We start from the raw sequence: 22,759 nt of genomic DNA, 5'->3' as shown, positions 1-22,759 counted from the left end.
TTAAGAAAACAAGCACTCGTCGTTGAAAAAAAAAACTGGTTTTAAAATGAAAGTGAAAAGGTCTCCAAACGGATCACATTCTACAGGAATCAAAACAACATGGCACTTAAAAAAATGACTTTGCAGAAAATATTTTTTCATGTTTCGTCACTAGGGGACGCTCCAGGAGCGAGATCAGCGTCCAGTCAAGGTATAAAAAAGTGTCTGAATGCAGAAGTAAAAATACCAAATGTAGTTTCATATAATTTTAAACCACAATAAAACAATAAGATTAGCAATACAAATAATAAAACACTGTACAACTGTTACAAAGGTAGCGCAAAAGCGCCATCTAGTGGCTTTTAGTAGATGTGCTGGAAGTGATTGCACATGACAATAACAGCTACGCCACAGGAAAACTGTTCCTGAAGTCGCGATGCAGTGTTGGGGTTAATTATTAATAACTGTGTGCGTCCATTTGAGAAAAGTGAGTCTCTAATTTTTCATCATTTGTTTAAGATTTATTATATATGTGAATATCTAGAAATAATCGAGTATTTGGGTAATACATCCACTCGATAGAATTGATGAGTCATGCCATATCGTTAGTATTGGATGAACGTCATTGTAAAATGTTCATGCACGTTGTTTGTTAGAGATTGAAGTGTTGCTCTTGGATTATTGAAACGCATACCTTATTATTCGTTATGTACAATTTAATAAGTGAAGAAATTGTGACTTCTAAGTTATGATTCAGCCTGGTTAAGCTGTTGTATTGTGCTAGACATGATGCTTAGCTAATCAACATCAATAATTATGCTTCATGTAACATTGATTACTGTTTTGTTTATTTGCAGCCACACACACACAACCAACATGCTTATGATTATGATCTAAATCTACCATCTCCATAAACATAAGCTGAGTGCCAACTGCTGCATCCAACTTTGTACCTATATTGTAAAGTGTGGCAACGCTGCTGTCTAATGTATGTCTGTGCTGCTGAAGAAAGTTCAGTAAACTGTTCAAACTGATTCCTGCCTCCTGTCCTGCGTTCTGACAGACGCTCCAAGGCGAGAACTATAACCTCCTAAGCACCTGTGGTCCTTTCTCTCAAACAATTTGGTCCTTCGAGCCGGATCTCAGTGCTTACCTTGGTTAAAGATGGCTACTTCTAAAGACAAGAGTGAAGTCCTTCCAGAATCTGTGCGGCCAAGACGTCAAGTCCGACTGCCAGCCTATTTGTCAGACTACCAAGTAAATGTATCCAGCCACAGAGAACTGGCTTCCTCTTATACAGCAGATACTGCAGCACAGACTACATTTAGACGAGAAGAGGAGTGCAGTGCAGAGAGTGATGGAACTGCTAGGAAGATGTCTTCAGCTGGTTCAGCATCGGCCAGACCTGGAAGTCAGTATTCGACAAGAGATGAGTGGGGAACCTTTTATGCTGAATTAGAGGACATTCAAGCTCAGCTTGGCCAGGACACCCAGCTCATACGGAGTTTACGAGATAGAGTGCGCCAGCATGTATTATCCAAATGCTGTGGGGAGGAAATCCCACATGCAGATACACGCCCATTACTGAGAGATGACAGAGTTTCTTCGCCTGCAACCAGGCAGCCCCTTTCAAACCTTGCTCACTTATCATCCTCACCAGCCTCCTTCTCAGCCTCATCCCAAGTCTCATCACTCCAGACCCAAGTATCAGCTGTGTCCTCAGGCGAGTCCCATTCAGTTACCCACCTAACACCACAGAGACTCAGAACAACATTGGAAGTAAATCCACCTCCTCAGGAGGACGAGTCATGGCCTGAACCACCACCTTCTGTATGTGATGATGCACCATACAGAGCTAGGGAAGAGCGTGAATTCCCAGTCAGTTATGCTACTTCTATCAGTTATTCAAACCCAGTGGAATTAGCTGTGGAGAGAGCAGTAGCACAGCCCTACTATGCACATTATGTTCCAGCCTGTGTAAACTCATTCCAGAATCCGTCACTCAGACCTGACCGAGGGGATATAAGAACTAACCCCATTTCACAAGATACACAGGGTCAGAGCAGTTCATTGTATCCTTCCCTCGCACGCCCTCCAACTCAAGCTCCGTATTCAAGGCCCTATTCTACACCCTGGCCGAATGTTGCTCCACCAGCTCAGCAACAATCTATGTATGCTCCACGATCAGTGCAACAGACTGAACCATGGCTTAAACACTCAGAAATGCCATACAGCCAGCCACAGCCATCGCCTTATGAAACCTTTCCCACATCACTGCTAGCACAGGAGAAAGTCTATCTAGGCCCTAAGCCACGAATCCCCATGCTGGTTCATCGAGATCCTGCAGAATTCGCCAGGTTGAAGATGTCATTGGAGAATCTACTGCCAGCTGATACCACCGAGCTCTTTAAGTACCAGATATTGGTTGACCATCTCAAATTAGAGGAAGCCTCCCTTATTGCTGACTCTTATCTGAACTCTGCCACCCCATACTCTGATACAATGACAGCCTTAAACGAGAGGTTTGGTCAACCGCATCAGTTAGCCCTCAAAAGAATTGCCCAAGTCATGGATGCTCCTGACATTAAGCGAGGGGATCATGAGGCATTTCAGAGGTTTGCACTACAGATCAGAGCTCTTGTGGGGATGTTGGAAACCCTTGGTGTAGAGGGAGAAGTGGAGTTGAAGTGTGGTTCCCATGTTGCCAGACTGCTTGGCAAACTACCTCCAGAGTTGCGTGCAGACTTCCGCCGACACCTGTATTATCAGTCCGATTCAGTTTATACATTACCTGAATTCTCTAAGTGGCTCCAGTACGAAGCATGGTGTCAAGGCCATACCGAACCATTCACCAAAGGAAATCCTGAGTGCCGAACCAAGCCAGCCCGCCTAACCAGACCAGCCACGGTCCTCCATGGTGCCAAAGCTGCCTCACAGATAAAGGGCCCAGATCCAGGAACTAAAACATCCACCTCAAGTAGGAAAAGGGGTAAAGTGCTACCTTATTGTCCATATTGTGAAAGCTCTGAACATTTCTTAAGTCAGTGCGCTACTTTCCAGACTTTCACTGCTGAGCAGATCCGTACATGGATTACTGGGAACAAGAGGTGCATACAATGTGGTAGATCTCATGCTGTTACACATTGCACTCTTAAGAAACCATGCAGCATTTGTCAAAACCAACACCTTCAGATACTGCATGAAGTCAATTCCAAGGCAGGTAAAGAGGGCATATGCATGTTGAGCTCTGCAGTTGGCACTGCTTACTTGAATCGTCCAACAGACTGCAGCCGGGTATTACTGAAAGTGGTGAAAGTTTGTCTGCAGTATCGTGAACGAGCTCTGGAGACTTACGCTGTCCTCGACGATGGCTCTGAGAGGACTATTCTTCTATGTGAAGCAGCAGATAAGCTCGGCTTGCGTGGAATCCCTGAGGAACTGGCATTGAGAACAATCAGACAAGAAACCCAAGTACTTCAAGGAGCCTCTGTCTCTTTCAGTGTTTCATCTGCCTCACAGCCTAAACGGAATTACCACATTAGTGGTGCATTCACTGCTCAGAATCTGGGACTGGCTGATCATTCCTACCCACTAGCCACCTTACAGAAAAGGTACCGGCACCTCAGAGGCTTGCCACTTGAGCCATTCGATCGAGTATCTCCTCTCCTTCTCATTGGAGCTGATCAACCTCATCTGATAACTCCAACAGAACCAGTGCGTCTGGGACCACCAGGAGGACCTGTTGCTATACGGACCAGATTAGGGTGGACACTACAAGGCCCAGCCAGAGGTCTACCACACCATCCTAGATCTCAGAACTGTTACCTGACCTCAGTAAACCCTGAAACAGCTGAACTTCTGAGAAATGTGGAGAAGTTGTGGCAGGTGGACACGCTACCATTCAAATCAGAGAAACAGGTAACTCGATCACGAGAGGATCAAGAGGCACTCTCACTGCTGGAAAGTAAAACCATCCGTGTTGAGCATAACAAGGTCCAGCACTATGCAACCCCTTTGCTACGGAAGAGAAATACTTCCCCTTTTCATGCAACTAGAGATGCTGTCATGCCAAGTCTCCGAGGTACAGAGAAACGACTCGCTAAAGATGAAGACAAAGCCTCAGCATACATAACAGAAATCAGTAAACTTGAACTGGCAGGCTCAGTACGCAAGCTGACCGAGGAAGAGGTTGCACAGAGTGAGGAATCATGGTTCATTCCTCATCATTTAGTACATCATAATGGGAAGAACCGCCTAGTATTCAATTGTTCTTACCAATTCCATGGCCGCAACCTCAACGAATCTCTTCTTCCTGGGCCAACCCTCGGTCCGTCACTCCTGGGGGTGCTGCTTCGTTTTCGCGAGCATGCCATCGCAATAAGTGGAGACATAAAGGCCATGTTCCACCAGGTCTGCCTCCTGCCTGAGGACAAGTCCCTTCTTCGATTTGTGTGGCGAAACCTCTGCCGTGATGTGCCTCCTGTGGTGTATGAGTGGCAGGTCCTGCCATTTGGCACCACATGTTCTCCTTGTTGTGCCACCTTTGCCCTCCAAAAACATGTGCACGATCACAGCAATGAGGAAGAAGATGTCAGGAATTCGGTAGATAGGTGTTTCTATGTAGACAACTGTCTACAGAGTCTACCGTCAAAAGCTGAAGCCAAAGAATTACTTGAAAAATTGCGAGTCCTGTTGGCATCAGGGGGCTTTGAGATCCGCCAGTGGGCTAGTAATGCCCCCGAAATTCTCAGCCATCTCCCTCAAGAAGCTCGCTCAGATAATGCTGAACTGTGGCTCACCCAAAACTCTGCTGATATTCAAGAGTCTACATTAGGACTAAGATGGCACTGCCCTACAGATACCATCGGCTATAAGCATAGACTGGATGACTACGGCCCAACAACAATGCGTACTGTGTACCGTACTTTGGCCAAACAGTATGACCCTTTGGGGCTAATATTGCCATATACAACTCGAGCCAAGGTGATTGTACAGCGACTCTGGGATAAACAAAGGGAGTGGGATGACCCATTACTACCTGAGGAGCTGCTGCAAGCCTGGAATGCATGGGTATCAGAACTGCCTGAATTATCTCGTATTACCTTACCTCGCTGCTATGTTCCCACAACAATGGACCAGCCAGATGTGACAAGAGAGGTCCATGTGTTCTGTGATGCATCTGACAGAGCATATGGATCAGTGGCCTACCTACGCTCTGAAGATGCCTATGGTGGAGTTCACCTGGCTTTCCTGCTGGCCAGATCTCGAGTTGCACCAAAAAGACAACAATCCATGCCAAGACTGGAGCTATGTGCAGCAGTCACTGGAGCTCAACTTGCAAAGCTGATAGTCAGTGAGCTCACCTTACCCATCAAGAGAACAATCCTGTGGTCCGACTCGACCACCGTCCTGACATGGCTCCGGTCAGACTCGTGTCGATTCAAGGTCTTTGTGGGAACCAGGATTGCTGAAATCCAAGAGCTCACAGATCAGCAGTCATGGAGGTATGTGAGCTCCACCCTTAACCCAGCAGATGACCTGACCAGGGGCAAATCCTTGGTGGAACTAGCACAAACAAATAGGTGGTGTCAAGGCCCATCCTTTCTCTTGCAACCACCTCATGAGTGGCCTGAAGCTCCAGCTGGGACATATGAAGAAGACCCTACGGAGTTGCGACGGTCCTTGTTCTGTCATTTCATCTCAACCAGCTCGGATAAGTCTGTCCCTGATTCAAGTCAGTATGCTACATGGAGTGAACTGGTGGAGGCCACAGCACGCACACTTCAGCATGATAAAGCAGAGCAAGATGTTTCACCTACTTCCAGGGCTTATCAGCAGGCAGTCCTTTTCCTCATTAAACAGTCCCAGCTCGAAAGTTTCCCGGAGGAATACCACCTTCTCAAGGCCAACAAATCAGTCCCTTCCAGTAGTCGCCTTCTTGTTCTGGCTCCTGAATTTGATGCAACAGATGAGATCATCCGAGTTGGCGGCCGCCTTCGTAGAGCAGAGGATTTGGATCCAAACTTCAAACACCCTATTGTGCTAGATCCGAGCCATTACATCACCAAATTATTAATCCAGGATTGGGACCAGAGATTATGCCACCCTGGACCAGAGCGTGTCTTCGCTGAACTTCGGCGGTCTTACTGGATATTGAGAGGGCGCGAGGCTGTCCGGAAGCACCAGTATGCCTGTCTGGAGTGCCGAAAGTTGAGATCTAAACCTGTTGTACCAAAGATGGCTGACTTGCCTCCTGCTCGACTCCGTTTGTTCAAACCAGCATTTTATTCCACTGGGATGGACTGCTTTGGGCCATTCCAGGTGAAGATTGGCAGGCGTACAGAAAAACGGTGGGGTATTATATTTAAATGCCTTACCACTCGAGCAGTGCATCTGGACGTACTCACCTCCATTGATACAGATGCCTTCTTGATGGCTGTACGGAGGTTTACCGCACGCCGTGGTACCCCTGCTGAGCTTTACTCAGACCAAGGGACAAATTTCAGAGGAGGAGAGAAAGAGTTGAGAGAGGCTTTCTCTGTTATGAGTACTGACCTGCAAGGTTTGCTGGCGAAACATCAGATCAACTTTCACTTCAATCCTCCAACAGCTCCACACTTTGGAGGAGTGTGGGAGCGAGAGATTCGCTCTGTGAAAGCAGCACTTAGCACCACAATTGGAGCACAGAGCGTTCCCGAGGAAGTACTCAGAACAGTTTTAATTGAGGTGGAAGCGATCTTGAATTCTAAACCGTTGGGGTATGTGTCATCCAACATCTCAGATGTTGACCCAATAACACCGAATCATCTTCTGATGGGGCGGCCCAGTAGTTCATTTCCGCAAGTTGTCTACCAAGATTCTGAACGCCTAAGCCGCAGACGGTGGAGACAAAGTCAGATACTGGTGGATCACTTCTGGGCCAAGTTTATAAGTTACTACTTACCTGGTCTGCAGCTGAGGCAGAAATGGCAAGGAACTACTGCGGATCTTACAGAGGGGTCTGTCGTGATGATGGTTGATCCCCAATTGCCAAGGGCTCTATGGTTAGTTGGCAAAGTGGTGAGGGTGTTTCCTAGTGCTGATGGACATGTAAGAGCAGCTGAGGTGAAGGTCGATAACAAGAGTTTTACCAGACCTGTGGTAAGGTTAATTAAGCTGCCTGAACTGCCTAATGATTATTAAAATTCAATTGGAACACATTTACACTGCAAATGTGGGGGCGGCTGTTACAAAGGTAGCGCAAAAGCGCCATCTAGTGGCTTTTAGTAGATGTGCTGGAAGTGATTGCACATGACAATAACAGCTACGCCACAGGAAAACTGTTCCTGAAGTCGCGATGCAGTGTTGGGGTTAATTATTAATAACTGTGTGCGTCCATTTGAGAAAAGTGAGTCTCTAATTTTTCATCATTTGTTTAAGATTTATTATATATGTGAATATCTAGAAATAATCGAGTATTTGGGTAATACATCCACTCGATAGAATTGATGAGTCATGCCATATCGTTAGTATTGGATGAACGTCATTGTAAAATGTTCATGCACGTTGTTTGTTAGAGATTGAAGTGTTGCTCTTGGATTATTGAAACGCATACCTTATTATTCGTTATGTACAATTTAATAAGTGAAGAAATTGTGACTTCTAAGTTATGATTCAGCCTGGTTAAGCTGTTGTATTGTGCTAGACATGATGCTTAGCTAATCAACATCAATAATTATGCTTCATGTAACATTGATTACTGTTTTGTTTATTTGCAGCCACACACACACAACCAACATGCTTATGATTATGATCTAAATCTACCATCTCCATAAACATAAGCTGAGTGCCAACTGCTGCATCCAACTTTGTACCTATATTGTAAAGTGTGGCAACGCTGCTGTCTAATGTATGTCTGTGCTGCTGAAGAAAGTTCAGTAAACTGTTCAAACTGATTCCTGCCTCCTGTCCTGCGTTCTGACAGACGCTCCAAGGCGAGAACTATAACCTCCTAAGCACCTGTGGTCCTTTCTCTCAAACAACAACAGTGTTGTCCCCTCAGAAATATAGGCCTATATCGTAATAATTCAGTTCAACAAAAATAAAAAAGAGTGCAGAATAGTTTTACTAAGTGAGGAATTTATTTATGAGTATGGAATAAATACACAGTCCAAACTTTACAATCTCACTAAATGCACAATAACAATATTAATGGTCAATTTGAGTCTGCTGAGATGATGTCTACATGATGTGGTCAAAGGAGCTCAAAGTGACAGAATAATAAACGAAATGAATAAAAATTCAGGCAGTGGGAAAAAAAAACCAACCACTTGTGCACACTTGAGTCAAGTCAGTTCTTCAGTGGATTGCATTCAAGTTTGGAATGATTGTTTAAATGAGAAGCAAAATGAAGAAGCGGAAAATACACACAAGAACAAGAAAAGTGTGAATCATCTTCTGGATGTCTGATGTTTAGTGAAGCGTTGGCATGGATCTAAAGGCACGACTTCCCAAAACAGCTCAAAAATATAAACAGTAAGCCTAAATAAAGGTGTATTTTTTCTCATGTAAGGAACGTCTTGTTTCCACTGTTTGCTTCTGTGACTCTTGCTGAGTCATAGTGAAAGCCGCTGTGGTCTGACTTTAATTCAGACCAGTTTAATGGCAGAATGACCCAAAAGAATGTGGTTTCTGTTGACAAACGTCTTGCACCTGTTTACAATTGCATGTGCGCGGTTGACTGATGTGATGGGTAAATGGACATATTCCTTTAAGTCAGATGTCCACTCCCTGGAACTGATTGTAGTTAAATACCCATATCCACGAAAACAACTGATAAACGTTTACAGAGGTTACTTTCTTGTGATCTTATTAAGAGCGGAGGAATTAAAACCAGGATGCGAAAATGAGTCGCAACATCAGTATTTTGGTAGCTGCGCGTTCATGTGTTACATCTCGAGACGCGCTTCGCGGAGGCGCGCAGAATTAAGAGGTTTTTTTTTTTTGATAGCCTACCTGAAGACTTTTTCTTCTTGGCTCTAAAGTTATCTAGACACAGCTAAGATAATGGGCCCATATTCAGGACGCGACTTGTTGCATGAAAGTTGTTATTAATTGTACTTTGATGCCTTTATCTCCTCTACATAAAAGGTGCATTCACACACACACACGCACGCACGCACACATACACACGCAATCATTTTTTATCTCAGACGGTTGAAGAAAATGATTCACGCGCTCGTTGTGTTCGTTTTATGTTTTGTTCCTCTGATTGGTAAGTAGCTAATAAACTTTTGACCTGTCTGTAGCCTGAAGGGTTGCGATTTTTAGCATTTAAATCATTTAGAAGATATACATGTTTACGTCTTGCGTCGTGCATCTCCAGAAGTGTTTGGCACCGAGACAGATGAGATCGTGTCAGCGATGGAGGGAGATTATTTCACTCTCAGAACTGGTCTTACAGAAATACTGAGAGATGATGAGATCGAGTGGAGGTTTGGATCGAGCAGAACTCGTTTAACGAGAGTAACAGCAGGAAACATTACAACATACAGTGAGGAGAAATTCAGAGACAGACTGCAGCTCGACAGACAGACTGGAGATCTCACCATCACAAACATCAGTAGTGAACACACTGGAGTTTATCAGCTGAGCATCATTATCAGGAACAAGAAGTCAACCAAGCGATTTGCTGTCAGTGTTTACGGTGAGATGGAGATGTAGATGTTGTAAAAAATATAAATCAAAAATTCTAGTTTGTTTATGTGTCCCCTTTGTTTCCCAGCTCATGTGCCAATTCCTGTAATCTTAAGTGATATATGGCAATGTGCTTTATCATCTGAAAGAACTTCGAGGATCTTCCTGTGTTCAGTGTTGAATGTGAGTCGCGTGACTCTCTCCTGGTACAAAGGAAACAGTTTATTGTCCAGCATCAGTGAGTCTGATCTCAGCATCAGTCTCTCTCTTCCTCTGGAGGTGGAGTATCAGGATATAAACACCTACAGCTGTGTGATTAACAATCCTGTCAGCAACCAGACCACACATCTGGACATCAGTCAACTCTGTCAAATACATTCAGGTAGTCTAAATCCAGTTTTGTGCATTTTTGTGAAATAGATTTAACAATGCATTTTCTTTAGTGCTTGATTTAGTGTGTTTCCTCAGACTGCGACCTTTGTTTTGACGCTCCTGAAGCTGTGATGCGACTGGTCGTCACTGCTTTGATAAGTATAGCTGCTGTGACCGCTGTTGTTCTCCTGGTTAATGACATCAGAAGAACCGGAAGAACACACACAATGAAACGCTGATGTACTTCATATAGTACAGCAATAATAAAGAGTTTGTTTCTTTCTCTATTTGCCTCAGTAGTTTTTTTAAGTATTTTGTTCATTATTTATTTCAGTGTCATAGTCTGATGCAAACATTGTGCCATTTAGGTTTATAAATATTTAAAAAAATAGGTAAAGCACAAAAAGGCCATTTTAAGTGGTATGACATGTCTGTAACACCCTTTCTAATATTTCTTTATGTCTGCGACAATTATAAAAACTTCCAATCCATCCAGAGTGGTAGCACTCCAAAAAGCATCCTCATGCTTTTCACTCTGACTTCTTACGGTCTCAGTTTTATCAATTAGTTTGGCTTTATTCTGTATTTGCACAAAAATCAAACACTGCATGAATTGAATTAATGAACAGATGCAAACAATTGAGTTATAGAGGAATAGTCAGTATTTATTAATGGCACAGAACATAAGTGATACTTTGCACCTGTAAGACCAATCACAAATACCCAATAATTGTTCATATTTTGTTGAACGATAAAATGCCAGGAATGAATAACGAATAATACATTTTTACAAGCTCATTAGAATATGAAAGCTTTTTAATTATTATGATTATGAAATTATGTTGAAAAACAAAAGTTTCATATCAATTCTGAATGGATTATGGCCTAGAAAGCATGCAAAGTGCACTCCAATTATTATCACTAAAAGTACCGCTCATTTTAGTTCGTTGTGATCTCACAAGGTTCTGTTATAATCAATGAAGCGCTCTGAACTACACAATGAATCTCTTATTTAGGCTACATCATGTCAGCACTGATGAGATTCACAAGTGTGCAAAACTCCAGCGCTTTCAACAGTAAGTGAATTCTGAAAAATAACGTTTCTGATTGGCTACTGCGTTGAGGAGATCAACAAATACATCTTTGATTGGCTACATTGTTCAATGTCTCAAAAACACACACTGGGTTGGCTGACTGCTCCAATTGCAGCGGGACTGACATTCGCAGGGTAATTGCCCCCCTAATGTCGCCCATGCTGATGAGTGTGTAATGTAACAACAACCAAACCTTGCTTATCTGTTATAGCAAATACAGCTCATGTTCATTTGCACAGCATAACCATGTTTATATTGTTAAAGTGGTTATGTATGTACGGTTATGGATGGATTCATGCTGATCCTGAGGTTGATTCAATTGATCTTCACTGATACCTGTTATAAAATTACAGAAAGAGACACAGCAACAAAAATATAGTTTTACTATTTGCAGTATGCGGACCTTGCATGCATTCACACACACATAAAGAAAACACATTCTTTCAAAAGTAAAAAATAAAAACTCAACAGGTACAGCATAAAAAACTGAACTGATCAATAGCTTACCGCACTGGAGTTCCTTGCTTAGATAATTTCTTTATCTGGAAGCAAACACAGATTTAAATCTATTGTAAATCCTGAACTTCACTAAAATGGGCAGAAAGATGTGTAATTGCTGAGAACACAACAATAACATTTGTTGTCTTTTAGCAGTACAGCTCTTTTTGGAGTCAGAGCTATCTTGATAGCTCAACTTATTTTCATTACACTTTTAAGCTTCCTTCAAGGTTAGTTGTAAAGCCTTCTCCAGACAGTGTAAAATGGCAAACTTCAAGACTAGACATATTCCTTTAGTAATTATATACTATTTGCTCTAAATTAGAGCATCACAAGATCAGCACTGTATTTAATATCCCTGTATTAATGTTGTTTCTTTGAGTTGCTGTTTATTACCTGCATTAAAGTACATCATATGCATGATACAGAGAACAACAAAAATACAGCTGAGATCAATCACAGATCATATTTGCAGTAGCTATGTTAATTAGACTGGTCATCAGATTCATGTTTTTTACATGTTATAAGAACTGTGGGTGGGTGATACTTACCTTTGCAGCGATAGTAAGTCACAAGAGCCACAAGCAATGTCACTAACACTACACAAACACATATCAGTGCTATATAACCTGGGTGAAGACCTGATGATAAAGAGAGACATTCATTAGTGTGAATGTGTCTGATCAACAGTAAAACACTATAGGAATATCAGCACTATATAACCTGAGTGAACATCTGATACTGTAATGATAAAGAAAGTAACTCACCAGTGACAGTAACAGTGATGGTCCTCTGTAAGGTGAATGTTCTGTTGCTCATGTGTAGATGATAATCTCCAGAGTCTGTGGTTCTGGAGTCACTGATGGTGAGATCTCCAGTCTCACGACTGAGCTCCAATCTTCCTTTAAATTTCCCTTCAGCACTGTCATATAATAAGAACTGATTTGTCATTTTATTAATTTTGGCCATGAGATGATCTTCAAACGTCCATAGTATCAGATCATATTCCTGTATTTTAAGAACACTAGAGAGTAGAATGACAGATTTTCCTGTCATGACCGATACGTTCTTCATGCCACCTGTAGGCAACAAACACATACAAAGAACAGGTTTCACTGAAATCCAAGACATACTGTAAGATTTGGGAATATATTACTAATATTATCAAGAAGACCTGTGTCAATTAGACAAATACATCAACACTTGATTGCAACAGTGCATTGTTACTCTTACACACTGTAATAGCCAAATATATAAAGTATTGTACATAAGCAAATTGAAGAAAAGAAAATACTAATTGGCTCATAGCTCCAAATAGTTTTGGCCATTTCAGATTAGAATACAGACAAAATATAACAGTAGCACAGTTGTGGTGACAGTGTTTGGATCACACTTAATAGAATGAACAAGCATATAAAAACTATCAAACTCGAGGCTTTGGTTCAGTTTTACTATACAGTGATGATCAACTAAAATAGTTGACACTGATGATTTTTTGATGGCTGATGGTACTCTCATTTTCATTAATTGTGCAACTGGTATTTCATACCCCTGTATTTCATGCCCCGGCACAGCCCCCATAGGATTTCCTAATGATGTTCCTAATGGTGTTCCTGAAATTATTAATAATTTCAATAATTTCATGCAATTTATAATGTGAATAATAGTCTTAATATTGCCTATGCCCACCTCCACCGAGAGGGACTGACACTTGATGGTCAGAAAAGTGATGTGACATTCAGCCAAGTATGGTGACTCATACTCAGAATTTGTGCTCTGCATTTAACCCATCCGAAGTGCACACACACAGAGCAGTGAACACACACACACACTGTGAACACACACCCAGAGCAGTGGGCAGCCATTTATGCTGCGGTGCCCGGGGAGCAGTTGGGGGTTCGATGCCTTGCTCAAGGGCACCTAAGTCGTGAGGTGGAGAGAGAACCCCCACCCACAATTCCTGCCGGCCCGGGACTCGAACTCACAACCTTTCGATTGCAAGTCCGACTCTCTAACCATTAGGCCACGACTTAGATTGGCCTATGTGTACACCCACTGAACTGTTAAAATTAGAAAATTAACTCCAGATATTTATAATTTGAATAATTTATTAAACCTAATAACAAAATCAGTGAAAATGTTAACCTTTTTAATTAGGCTATTCATGCCCCAGTGCATGATGAGAAAAACAGGATCATAACTTTGATATTTACTTTAAAAATCATTGTAAACATAACAAACAATTCCAAATAAAATATGCTTATAATTTCAAAATTGATTAGTAATATTTACTTTACTTTTTTAAATGCTTGCCTAAACATTAATGTAGACATTAAATTTGTTTTTATGTAGTAGGTCTATTGACTTCACCACAAAATATTTTTTTATCAGTGTATTGGTTGCCTGCAGGCTGTTTTTTTAACGTTGAAAAATCAAATTTAGCTGCTGTTAATTTGAGCAGATAAACTGTTCTCTAAAATATGATAACAAATATATAATCTTACAGTAAATTTGAGCTACTCACCAAGGGTAACTTTGAATTTCCTGTGCAAAATAATACTGATGGTGTTGATCTCCACCTTATAAACTCCAGACTGATCTCTTCGGATGTTTCTGATGGTGAGATCTCGGGTCTTATTGTTCAGATGAATGTTACTCCATCTCGAGTCAGCAGCGCTGTTTAATCCATTAACTTGCTCGAGACCATCGCTGGTCCCAGCGTTTGTTTGTTTACAATTACTAAACAGTTTTAACATTACAGTTTTAATTAAAATGACAAACGATATCTCATTCGAAACCTCAGAGGTTCAGGGTTCGACATTTACGACCGTTTTCTCAAAGCCATAGCATCATTTTTATTCGTAACGGGATTTGCCATCACTTCACGGAACACTGAAACGGGGATTTCTTAAATGTTTTAGTCCAGTGACAATGAGTGATGACTTCAAGCATGCTAACACCAGTGTAGTTTTCATATCAATATTACAAAAAAACTATTTTTTTAGTTCAAACAGCGATCATTTAGGAAGAATGTCTACATCTCTACTTTGTTTACATAATATTGCATCGGAGCAAATTATAATTATTTCCATATTTTCAATAAATTAAGCACTCCAATGTTTATTTCAGTATTAAATCGCTATATTTTCAACTTTGATAGAGTCTTACGTACAGAATAACCCCACCCCCAGTGTTCTTTCTGCAGAGCTGATTGGTCACTCATTCACAATATTATAACAGCTCCACCGGCTGTTGTGACGTCCAAATATACCCAACCCATAATATTTAGTGCACACAGGAAGCAATTTTAAAGCTAATGGAGTTCAGATGAATGCAAAATGCACCCAATGTATAGATAATTACAGAGATTTAATATACATTGTTTGTATTGGGTTTTAAGCCATTTGTTTAATTCCAAGCATATACATTTTGTAGTTAAAATAAAACCTGCATTTAGATATCTTATTTTTTTGCTTTGTCTAATATATGTAACAAAACTAACTGAACAAAAACAAAAACAAAGATTGTTTTTTGACAGGTTTCCAAATGCTTTATCCTCCCTTTTTTATACATTAGAAAAACAAAGAGTTCCCTCAAACTCAATTTATTGGTTTAGTCAACAGTGCTGTGTCGGGTCAGTTGAACAAATGTGACTATATTTTCAAGGCACCATAGAGTCACATAGGGAAATCAATCTTTTAATGACTTAAGCAGGGATCACCATGTATGATTTTGACAAATTTGTCAAATGAAGACCAATTTTGATTTATGTTGTTGTTGGGGCAAAATCAGTAGCCAAATTTACTTCTTTTGACATGCATTCTTTTTTTTTTTTTTTTTTTTTTTTGTATATTGTTGGGTGCACAGTGCTATTTGAAAAATAAAGCACAGGCATGAATCTGAAAAAAAAAAAAACTAAAACCAGCAGAATAAAGTGGTGGAAGATTGCAGAAAATCAGGCAGATAAAGTTATGTCTCATATTAATGGCATTTTTAAACGTACCTTCTATAAGAGAAAAAAAAGCTAACGTTAATCTATTTTTAAATGAAAACCCCTTGAAAATGTACTATTAAATTTTGCAGACCTGTGGCTTTCACATCATTGAGTCTTCACTTGCTCTGGTACAGTTTTGGATAGTTATTCCTATATACATATTATTCATAATTAATTGTTCTTTACAATCCAAGACATTTAGGCTTTGTTAACTCGTTTTCTATAACACTATAATGAATTCTGACTCCTGAACAGTAAACTCATAAGTGTCATCTTTTTAAAGAGACCACAGTTATGCATGTAGTCTAAATGGTTAATAAACTGCAAGCTTTTTAGTTTGTGTAGGTCATGTTTGGGATTGAGCTCAGTTAAGACGGGTGACTGTTAAAAGGTTAAGTCAGCAATGAGGGTGCCTTGATTTCCAAACCACCGTATCACATCAGATCCCTGTATTTGAGTAACACCAGTGTGTAGAGTGAGAGAGTCTCCCTCCTTCACTGACACTGACTCCACAACATCTGTCTCAACAACAAACACACGAGGAGAACAAACAGGAGCAGTTTAAAACAGAGATTGATCACTGAAAGCAAATTTTAAAAAGTAGCAATGTGTGAAAGCCTGAAATTATACTGAAAATTATTAATATAAAATATTTAGCATTTTAAAAATGCAAAACATTCAAACATTTTAATATAAAAATGATGTTACTGGATTATGGGATTATTTGTAATGAGAAAAAAAGCATGACTTTGAATACCACTGTATTTAAAATGGTGTCACCAGTAATTTACTGTATAGACAATGTTATATAAAAATAAAAATAAAAAAAGATCACTCCATCAGTGAATTAATTAACGACTGCTTATCATGTTCTGTTGGCTCTTTCACTTTGACCCTCATTAATTAAATATTACACTGAGTCTAATTATCAGTATAAAGTTCCCTGAACTCAAAATCAGTTATCAGGAAAAGATAACACAACACACCTTATGTTTTCAATCGGTAATTGGATTTTTTTATTCTTATTTATATTACTATAAGGATGTTTTTTATCTTTCAGAATTTTCAGGGACTTCCTTATAGTAGAATAATTATCATCATTATATTTTACATTATTACAACAAACAAATGAGTCAATATTGTAAAAAAGACTATAATCTATATCTATACTATTAATGATTATGTGATTATATATATATATATATATATATATATATATATATATATATATATATATATGCTTTTTTAAGGATGTTTCAAATTCATGTTTAAAAACAAACAAAAAAATTAATTAATTAATTAAAAAAAAGTAACATTTAAAATATAAAGTCATGATAAAGAGAATAGTCATTTTCATGTTTGTGAAAATGAGCTGATTTGATGAAAACACACATTTAACTCAACTTTTTTTTTTTTTTTTACAGAAAAATATAAATAGTTTACTCTTCAGGGTAAAACTTGTGATCTTTTAATTCCAATAAACAGCACATGTAAAACTCGGGTTACTCACCATGAACAGTAACGGTGAAATTCTTGGATATCAGATTTCTGCCCCCGATGTCTAGTATATAAGTTCCTTCATGTTGAGATGTGATGTTTTTGATGGTGAGAGATCCGGTTTTATGATCCAGCTCCAGTCTCCCTTTGGAACTCCTAATTTCATATTTGTTGTTTTTAACTTCAGCTATGATGAGATCATCTTCACGCATCCACTCTATGATATCATCACTCTGTAGTTCAGAAACACCAGTGTGTAAAGTGACAGAATCTCCCTTCATCACTGACACTGACACTGACACTTCAGTAGCACCAAATACACCTGAAGAACAAACAGAAACAAGTGTTGCAAAGAGCGAGACTAAACACACACAGTCATGTCATTACATTTCGATAAGAGAAAGATAAGTGTTTTCACACTTTATGGTATATATCCAATATTTATTAGCTTGTTCAGCTAAATACAAAGTAGCTACAAAAATAGGCTAGGCTTTTTCAAAGCATTTAATTAAAACACTGCCCATCTCTGATTACCACAGTGATTCAAACTCACTCACCTAGCCTACCGTTACATCATTCAGTAAAGCACTAATTACGAGTTTGAAAATGCAGGTTTAACTCAAGGGCGTGTTTACTATTTCCGGTTTATTGGATTATCACTCCTAACAATAACAAGTTCATTCACACTGATGGCAGCTTTATGAATAAACGTGTGCTGTGTCTATATCTCGGATTGACGGAGGGGATATTGTTTGTATGTGGTGTTAGTTTTAATATAATATAGTATAACTGAGAATAAGGCCCGTCAGCGCCCTCTAGTTTTCACTACTAAACACACACGTGCACAAGTTAACCCCACCTAATACTGTCATGTGTCATTATCCACATGCGACTCATCACAACATATATTTAAAGATAAGTAAATATCGTTAAAGTGCTAGGAAACAATGGAGATATAAAAAAATAATATCAAATGCGTAGCATTATCAGTTTTCAGTTCACTGCCTACTGAAACGAAAGTGTTGAATTTATTAAAGTAAAAACTGACTCACCGTCCACGAATAATAAAACCCACAAAAGGAGAGAAGGGTTCCGCATTTTAAACCAGCTTCAGACCGCATCCAAACTGAATGACAGCAGTGATTGAGTGATGAATGACTCCAGATAAACCTCCTGAGTCACGTGACTTCTGCGAATATACGACTGTCTTACGTCATGCATTTCCAAAGCGTCTCAAAAGGTCAAATATCTTATAAACAGTAAACACACACACCTTTATGAATATCAATGAACAAACTGACAAAGATGCAAAATCATTTGCATATGGAAGTTTACTTTTTATTTATATAATAATTCTCTTTTACATATTTAGCAAATTTAAGATTTAAAAGTAAAACCAAACCCATCATTCCCAGTAAGAGCAGCAAATCAGTTTCTACAGTCCATTTACATTCATGTCACATTTACGATTTCATAGTCAGATCTGATCACATGACAAACTGATAGAAAACACAAAATATCGTTGTTGTTTTTTTTTGTTTTTTTTAGTTATAAGGCTACATAACACTTGAAAAATAAAAATAAATATATTCAACAAAAAATATGACTAAGAAATGAAAATTTACAATTGAGGCCATTTTCTCACATTTTACATTTACATTTAATCATTTAGCAGACGGTTTTATCCAAAGCGACTTACAAATGAGAACAACAGAAGCAGTCAGGTCAACAAGAGAACAACAACAGTATAAGTGCCATGACAAGTCTCAGTTAGTCTAGTACAGAATGCATAGCCAGGTTTTTTTTATTTTATTATTATTTAAATGAAAAGACAAGAAAAGGAAAAGTGCTAGTATCAGTTGGTTAAGTGCTGTCGAAAAATGTATCAGCAAATGTTCCGAAAATAAAGCATCAATGCTGTATCCCCAGTGTTTCGTAATAGCAATGCGAAAGCTGTAGTGTCTTCTATTATTATTTGGTCATACAAAGTGCATTCTAGATACAATTGAGGCATTTACACGCTCACAGAAAAAGGTATATCATTTTAAAAATGACAGTGCTAGACATAAATAAAACATTATTTGAGCAGAGGCATGTCTGTGAACACATCACAGGCTCAAGGATATGTACAAAAACAACATTCACATACATTAGCTGCACTTTATATAGTGAATATTTTCAGGAATAAGCACATCAGCCAGAAAAAAACACTGTTGTGATGCACATAAAATGTATACAGTACAGTTACCAAGTTCTTGGTCATTCATAATAAGTGTGAAACATTGTATAGGCAAATAACACCATATATGACACATTTCTCATCAGTGTTAATAGCATTATACCAACTCTATATTGGAGCTGCTGCATCCCTCTTTACTCATCAAAGGAGACTCAGCTGACTCGTTAGGCATATTCCGACTGGAATCTATAAGAAAGCAGAGAATAATCACCAAAGATGTGAAGAGATAATGTTGTTATACTACTACACAAAAACATAATAATTAAGTGCATCTTAATGATGATATATATAAGCAAATCTGAGCTACTCACCTCTGACAGAAACGTTGAATTTTCGGTATATTTCCACTCTTCCACTGGTGGCGATCTGTAGTTGATAATCTCCAGAGTCTGTGGTTCTGGTGTTTGTGATAGTCAGAGATCCAGTCTTACAGTCCAGCTCCAGTCTGTTTCTGAACTTCTCATCCGCACCATCATAAGTCTTCTGACAGATCTTACCGGCTGCTCTGCTGATTTTCGCGATGACTTTGCCTCCAAACTTCCACTCGGTCACATCATCTCTCTGCAGTAGAGTTCGATCCGTGTCGAGAGTCACAGGTTCTCCCTCTATCACCGATTTTGGTATTAATTCTGTTTTATGGACAGACATTAGTCAAACAAAGCCAGAATTCAAACAAACACCATTTTGCCAATACGAATGAAAGAAAAGTCAATTTAAAGTATTCTACATGAATTCGGTTCACACGTAAGCACAGGAAGCGGAGTGTTATCTGAAGGAAACACTCACCCGGTTCCTGCGCCCCTGTAGACTGACAGCAGCTATACGACCTCAGTTTCCACAACAAAACTAGGAACAAACGTAAAGTCACATAAACCCCTCTTAAATGCATCTCATTGGTCTCTATTTTCAACCACTTGAGTATTTTTACAATTAAGAATCTTTGGTTAAAAAAAAAAAAAAAACTATTATTATAATAATCACACCTAAAGAAACATCTAAATAAAGTTCATTGACAATATTCGCATTTCTGTTACTTACAGTTCCTGTTGCGCCAGTTTTTAAAGCCCACAGCCGAACACCAAACCGTCAATATCAACAAAAGCACTATAGCGATTGGCATCCAAGCTACATGTGAGTGGGATTCCGTAATTTCTAAAAAAAAAAACAAAAAAAAAACAAAAAAAAAATTATGGCAATTAGCACAATGTTGGGAACCTACCTTACTGGCACAAATAAAACGAGAATCTTAGGCTAAATGCATCTTATTTAAATACATTAACACTATATACAATAGAATAGAATATATAGTGCAGTATTAAATAGCCCGTGATCCTCACCACTAACGGTGACGTTGAATCTCCTGTATTTGGTCCCGGTGTTATTACTGATCTGTAGCATATAAAACCCCGCGTGTTTGGGTCTGATGTCTGTGATGGTCAGCGATCCGGTCACTTTGTCCATTTTCAGTCTGTTGCTAAACATCTCGCCGTCACCGGGATCTAATGCGACCTCACCGGTTTCTCCATCGATTTTAGCGATGGCGGTCACATCCCTTTGACACGGGACGTGATGAAGCGGATTATCTACGCAGTCTTTGGCGGCCCGTCCAAAATTCCACACGATCAGATAGTCTTTCTGTACTTTAAAGTTAGTGTTTAGAGTGATGGATTCTCCCTCCTTTGCTGATACAGGCTTTATTTTCTCTGCGTCCGGATCAAACACACCTGGAAGAGTTTCACAGTTGATTACTTGCACCAAAAAGACACCAAATCAAGTTTCAGTTTCATTCAGATTTATACAGGAACCAGACCACCTAACAACAATGTGGGATTCTTACAATGGGAGTGGGCTGCCAGGTCACATGACAACAAAGAGAGAGAGAGTTTGGAGGCCAAACAGAGGGAATTAACTGCACAAGCCTAAAGTGAGTCATTTCAAGAAAGGCTGATCGTGACGGGACTTTCTTTCACGTATGGAATACATCTTCAAAGGATAGTTTCAATGTAATGAGAAAATCCAGGTGAGATCTATCCATTTGCTTCAACCCAAAACTTTCCTTTATTGTTTGCTGCAAACATTCATGCTTTTTTTATTTATTTATCAGAGTTTCTAGTCGTGTCTAGAAATTCCCAGCTATCTTGGTATGAGTTTGGAGATATAAATGGTGTTTCAATTCATCTAAAATGTTTAAGAATTTTAAACAATTTAATTCTTTTTATTTGCACATCAAACTAAAATCGACCATTTCACAACTGCATATTACTTTCCAACTTTATCCAATGTGGTAATTCCACAACTAGTTCAGATTTCTGTTAAAAATATAATCATCAATGCACTACGCACCTATTACAGTCACATTGAACCTCCTGTTCGAGGAGCCGCTCGGGCTCTTCATTTCCACTTTATAAACTCCGGAGTGATTCGTTCTGATGTTCCTAATGGTCAGTGATCCAGATTCAGTGTTTAACTCCAGTCTGTCTCTAAACCTCCCATCATTCCCGTCTTTTGTGGAGGACGTTTGGGAATCCTTGTCGATCTGAGCTATGATAGTGTTTTCAAACGTCCACAGTATTTTTTCTTTCTGTACTTGATCAACACACGTGTCTAGATTGACGGAATCTCCCTCCATCACTGATATTGACTTAACGCCATCGGTCTCAAAACCAAACACACCTAGAAAACAAATACACAATTAGTTTATAACACATTAACTCCTATTAAACACATATAATCATTATATTGTCTCTAACTAAATGTGAATATGGACCACAAAAGTGGTCAGTTTTAATTTTCAGTGTCAATTTTTCTAAATTGAGATCTATACAGCAAATGAAAGCTAAATAAATAAGCTTTCAATAAAGGTATGGTTTGTTAGGATCGGACAATATTTGGCCGAGATATAACTATTTGAATTATCTGAGGGTACAAAAAGATCAAAATACTCAGAAAATCACCTTAAAAATTTTCCAAATTAAGTTCTGAGCAATGCATAGGCCTATTACTAATCAAAAATTACATCTTGATATATTTCCTGTAGGAAATTTATTAAAAATCTTCACGGAACATGCTTAATATCCTAACGATTTTTGGCATAAAACAAAAATCTATAATTTTGATCCATACAATATCTATCTATCTATCTATTATTTATTTATTTTTATTTTTTTTTGCTCTTGCTAAAAATATACCACAGCGATTTAAGAGTTTAAGTTTTTTTTTTTTTTTTTTTTTTTCAGGGTCATAAATGTAAAATGCTCTAACAGGCTTATGTAAAACTTTCTTAAACCATACATAGTGAATAAATAATAAATAAAACAGTAACATTACCTGGATCCAAATTTGACTGAAAAGGCTACGTAAATAAGTTTCACAGTTATAAACAACTGGATTTGCTGTAGCTAGGTAAAGAAA

The 22,759-nt window shown here is 39.0% G+C and overlaps 4 protein-coding genes across 6 annotated transcripts; 2 read left to right on the top strand and 2 right to left on the bottom strand.

Annotated features, from left to right (window-relative positions):
* The first annotated feature begins 308 nt into the window (after positions 1-308).
* LOC113077906 (uncharacterized) lies at positions 309-3,182 on the top strand. Its single transcript, XM_026250171.1, has 3 exons — positions 309-466; positions 837-2,956; positions 3,136-3,182. Exons 2-3 carry the CDS (start codon positions 1,144-1,146, stop codon positions 3,180-3,182), a joined length of 1,860 nt encoding a protein of 619 aa, XP_026105956.1. The 5' UTR covers positions 309-466; positions 837-1,143.
* LOC113077926 (uncharacterized) lies at positions 3,106-7,992 on the top strand. Its single transcript, XM_026250200.1, has 2 exons — positions 3,106-7,366; positions 7,737-7,992. The coding sequence occupies exon 1, from the start codon at positions 3,217-3,219 to the stop codon at positions 7,159-7,161; it is 3,945 nt and encodes a 1,314-aa protein (XP_026105985.1). The 5' UTR covers positions 3,106-3,216; the 3' UTR covers positions 7,162-7,366; positions 7,737-7,992.
* A 2,684-nt stretch (positions 7,993-10,676) lies between these two features.
* Positions 10,677-18,328, bottom strand: LOC113077922 (uncharacterized). Of its 3 annotated transcripts, none has more exons than XM_026250192.1 (6): positions 18,162-18,328; positions 17,123-17,431; positions 12,386-12,697; positions 12,170-12,259; positions 11,628-11,662; positions 10,677-11,456 (listed from the first exon to the last, which is right to left on the bottom strand). In XM_026250192.1, the coding sequence occupies exons 1-5, from the start codon at positions 18,205-18,207 to the stop codon at positions 11,646-11,648; spliced, it is 774 nt and encodes a 257-aa protein (XP_026105977.1). In that variant the 5' UTR covers positions 18,208-18,328; the 3' UTR covers positions 10,677-11,456; positions 11,628-11,645. The 3 variants fall into 3 exon arrangements, with proteins under 3 accessions (XP_026105977.1, XP_026105978.1, XP_026105979.1); XM_026250193.1 differs by lacking the exon at positions 18,162-18,328 and adding an exon at positions 17,667-17,933; XM_026250194.1 differs by lacking the exons at positions 17,123-17,431; positions 18,162-18,328 and adding an exon at positions 14,143-14,481.
* Positions 18,329-18,906: 578 nt separating this feature from the next.
* LOC113077921 (uncharacterized) lies at positions 18,907-21,796 on the bottom strand. The gene is made up of 6 exons (XM_026250191.1): positions 21,692-21,796; positions 20,686-21,072; positions 20,387-20,500; positions 20,135-20,194; positions 19,660-19,977; positions 18,907-19,534 (listed from the first exon to the last, which is right to left on the bottom strand). Exons 1-6 carry the CDS (start codon positions 21,741-21,743, stop codon positions 19,446-19,448), a joined length of 1,020 nt encoding a protein of 339 aa, XP_026105976.1. The 5' UTR covers positions 21,744-21,796; the 3' UTR covers positions 18,907-19,445.
* Between the last annotated feature and the right edge of the window lie 963 nt (positions 21,797-22,759).

This window comes from Carassius auratus, unplaced genomic scaffold (assembly GCF_003368295.1).
Source record: "Carassius auratus strain Wakin unplaced genomic scaffold, ASM336829v1 scaf_tig00023534, whole genome shotgun sequence".
NCBI classification, from domain to species: domain Eukaryota; kingdom Metazoa; phylum Chordata; class Actinopteri; order Cypriniformes; family Cyprinidae; genus Carassius; species Carassius auratus.
Note: the sequence above shows the minus strand (reverse complement) of the source record. Positions and strands in the feature narration are given on the sequence as shown.

Excerpts from the sequence above, each read along its gene's own strand:
- LOC113077906 (XM_026250171.1), top strand. The coding sequence starts at position 1,144 with ATGGCTACTTCTAAAGACAAGAGTGAAGTCCTTCCAGAATCTGTGCGG. Across the intron at positions 2,957-3,135 it reads AACTAAAACATCCACCTCAA|AAACCATGCAGCATTTGTCA; the intron begins GTAGGAAAAGGG and ends TGCACTCTTAAG.
- LOC113077926 (XM_026250200.1), top strand. The coding sequence starts at position 3,217 with ATGTTGAGCTCTGCAGTTGGCACTGCTTACTTGAATCGTCCAACAGAC.
- LOC113077922 (XM_026250192.1), bottom strand. The coding sequence starts at position 18,207 with ATGCGGAACCCTTCTCTCCTTTTGTGGGTTTTATTATTCGTGGACG. Across the intron at positions 17,432-18,161 it reads GGTTTTATTATTCGTGGACG|GTGTATTTGGTGCTACTGAA; the intron begins GTGAGTCAGTTT and ends TTTGTTCTTCAG. Across the intron at positions 12,260-12,385 it reads CATCACTGTTACTGTCACTG|GTCTTCACCCAGGTTATATA; the intron begins GTGAGTTACTTT and ends CTTTATCATCAG.
- LOC113077921 (XM_026250191.1), bottom strand. The coding sequence starts at position 21,743 with ATGAAGAGCCCGAGCGGCTCCTCGAACAGGAGGTTCAATGTGACTGTA. Across the intron at positions 20,501-20,685 it reads ATTCAACGTCACCGTTAGTG|AAATTACGGAATCCCACTCA; the intron begins GTGAGGATCACG and ends TTTTTTTTTTAG. Across the intron at positions 19,978-20,134 it reads TACAGGGGCGCAGGAACCGG|AATTAATACCAAAATCGGTG; the intron begins GTGAGTGTTTCC and ends TCCATAAAACAG.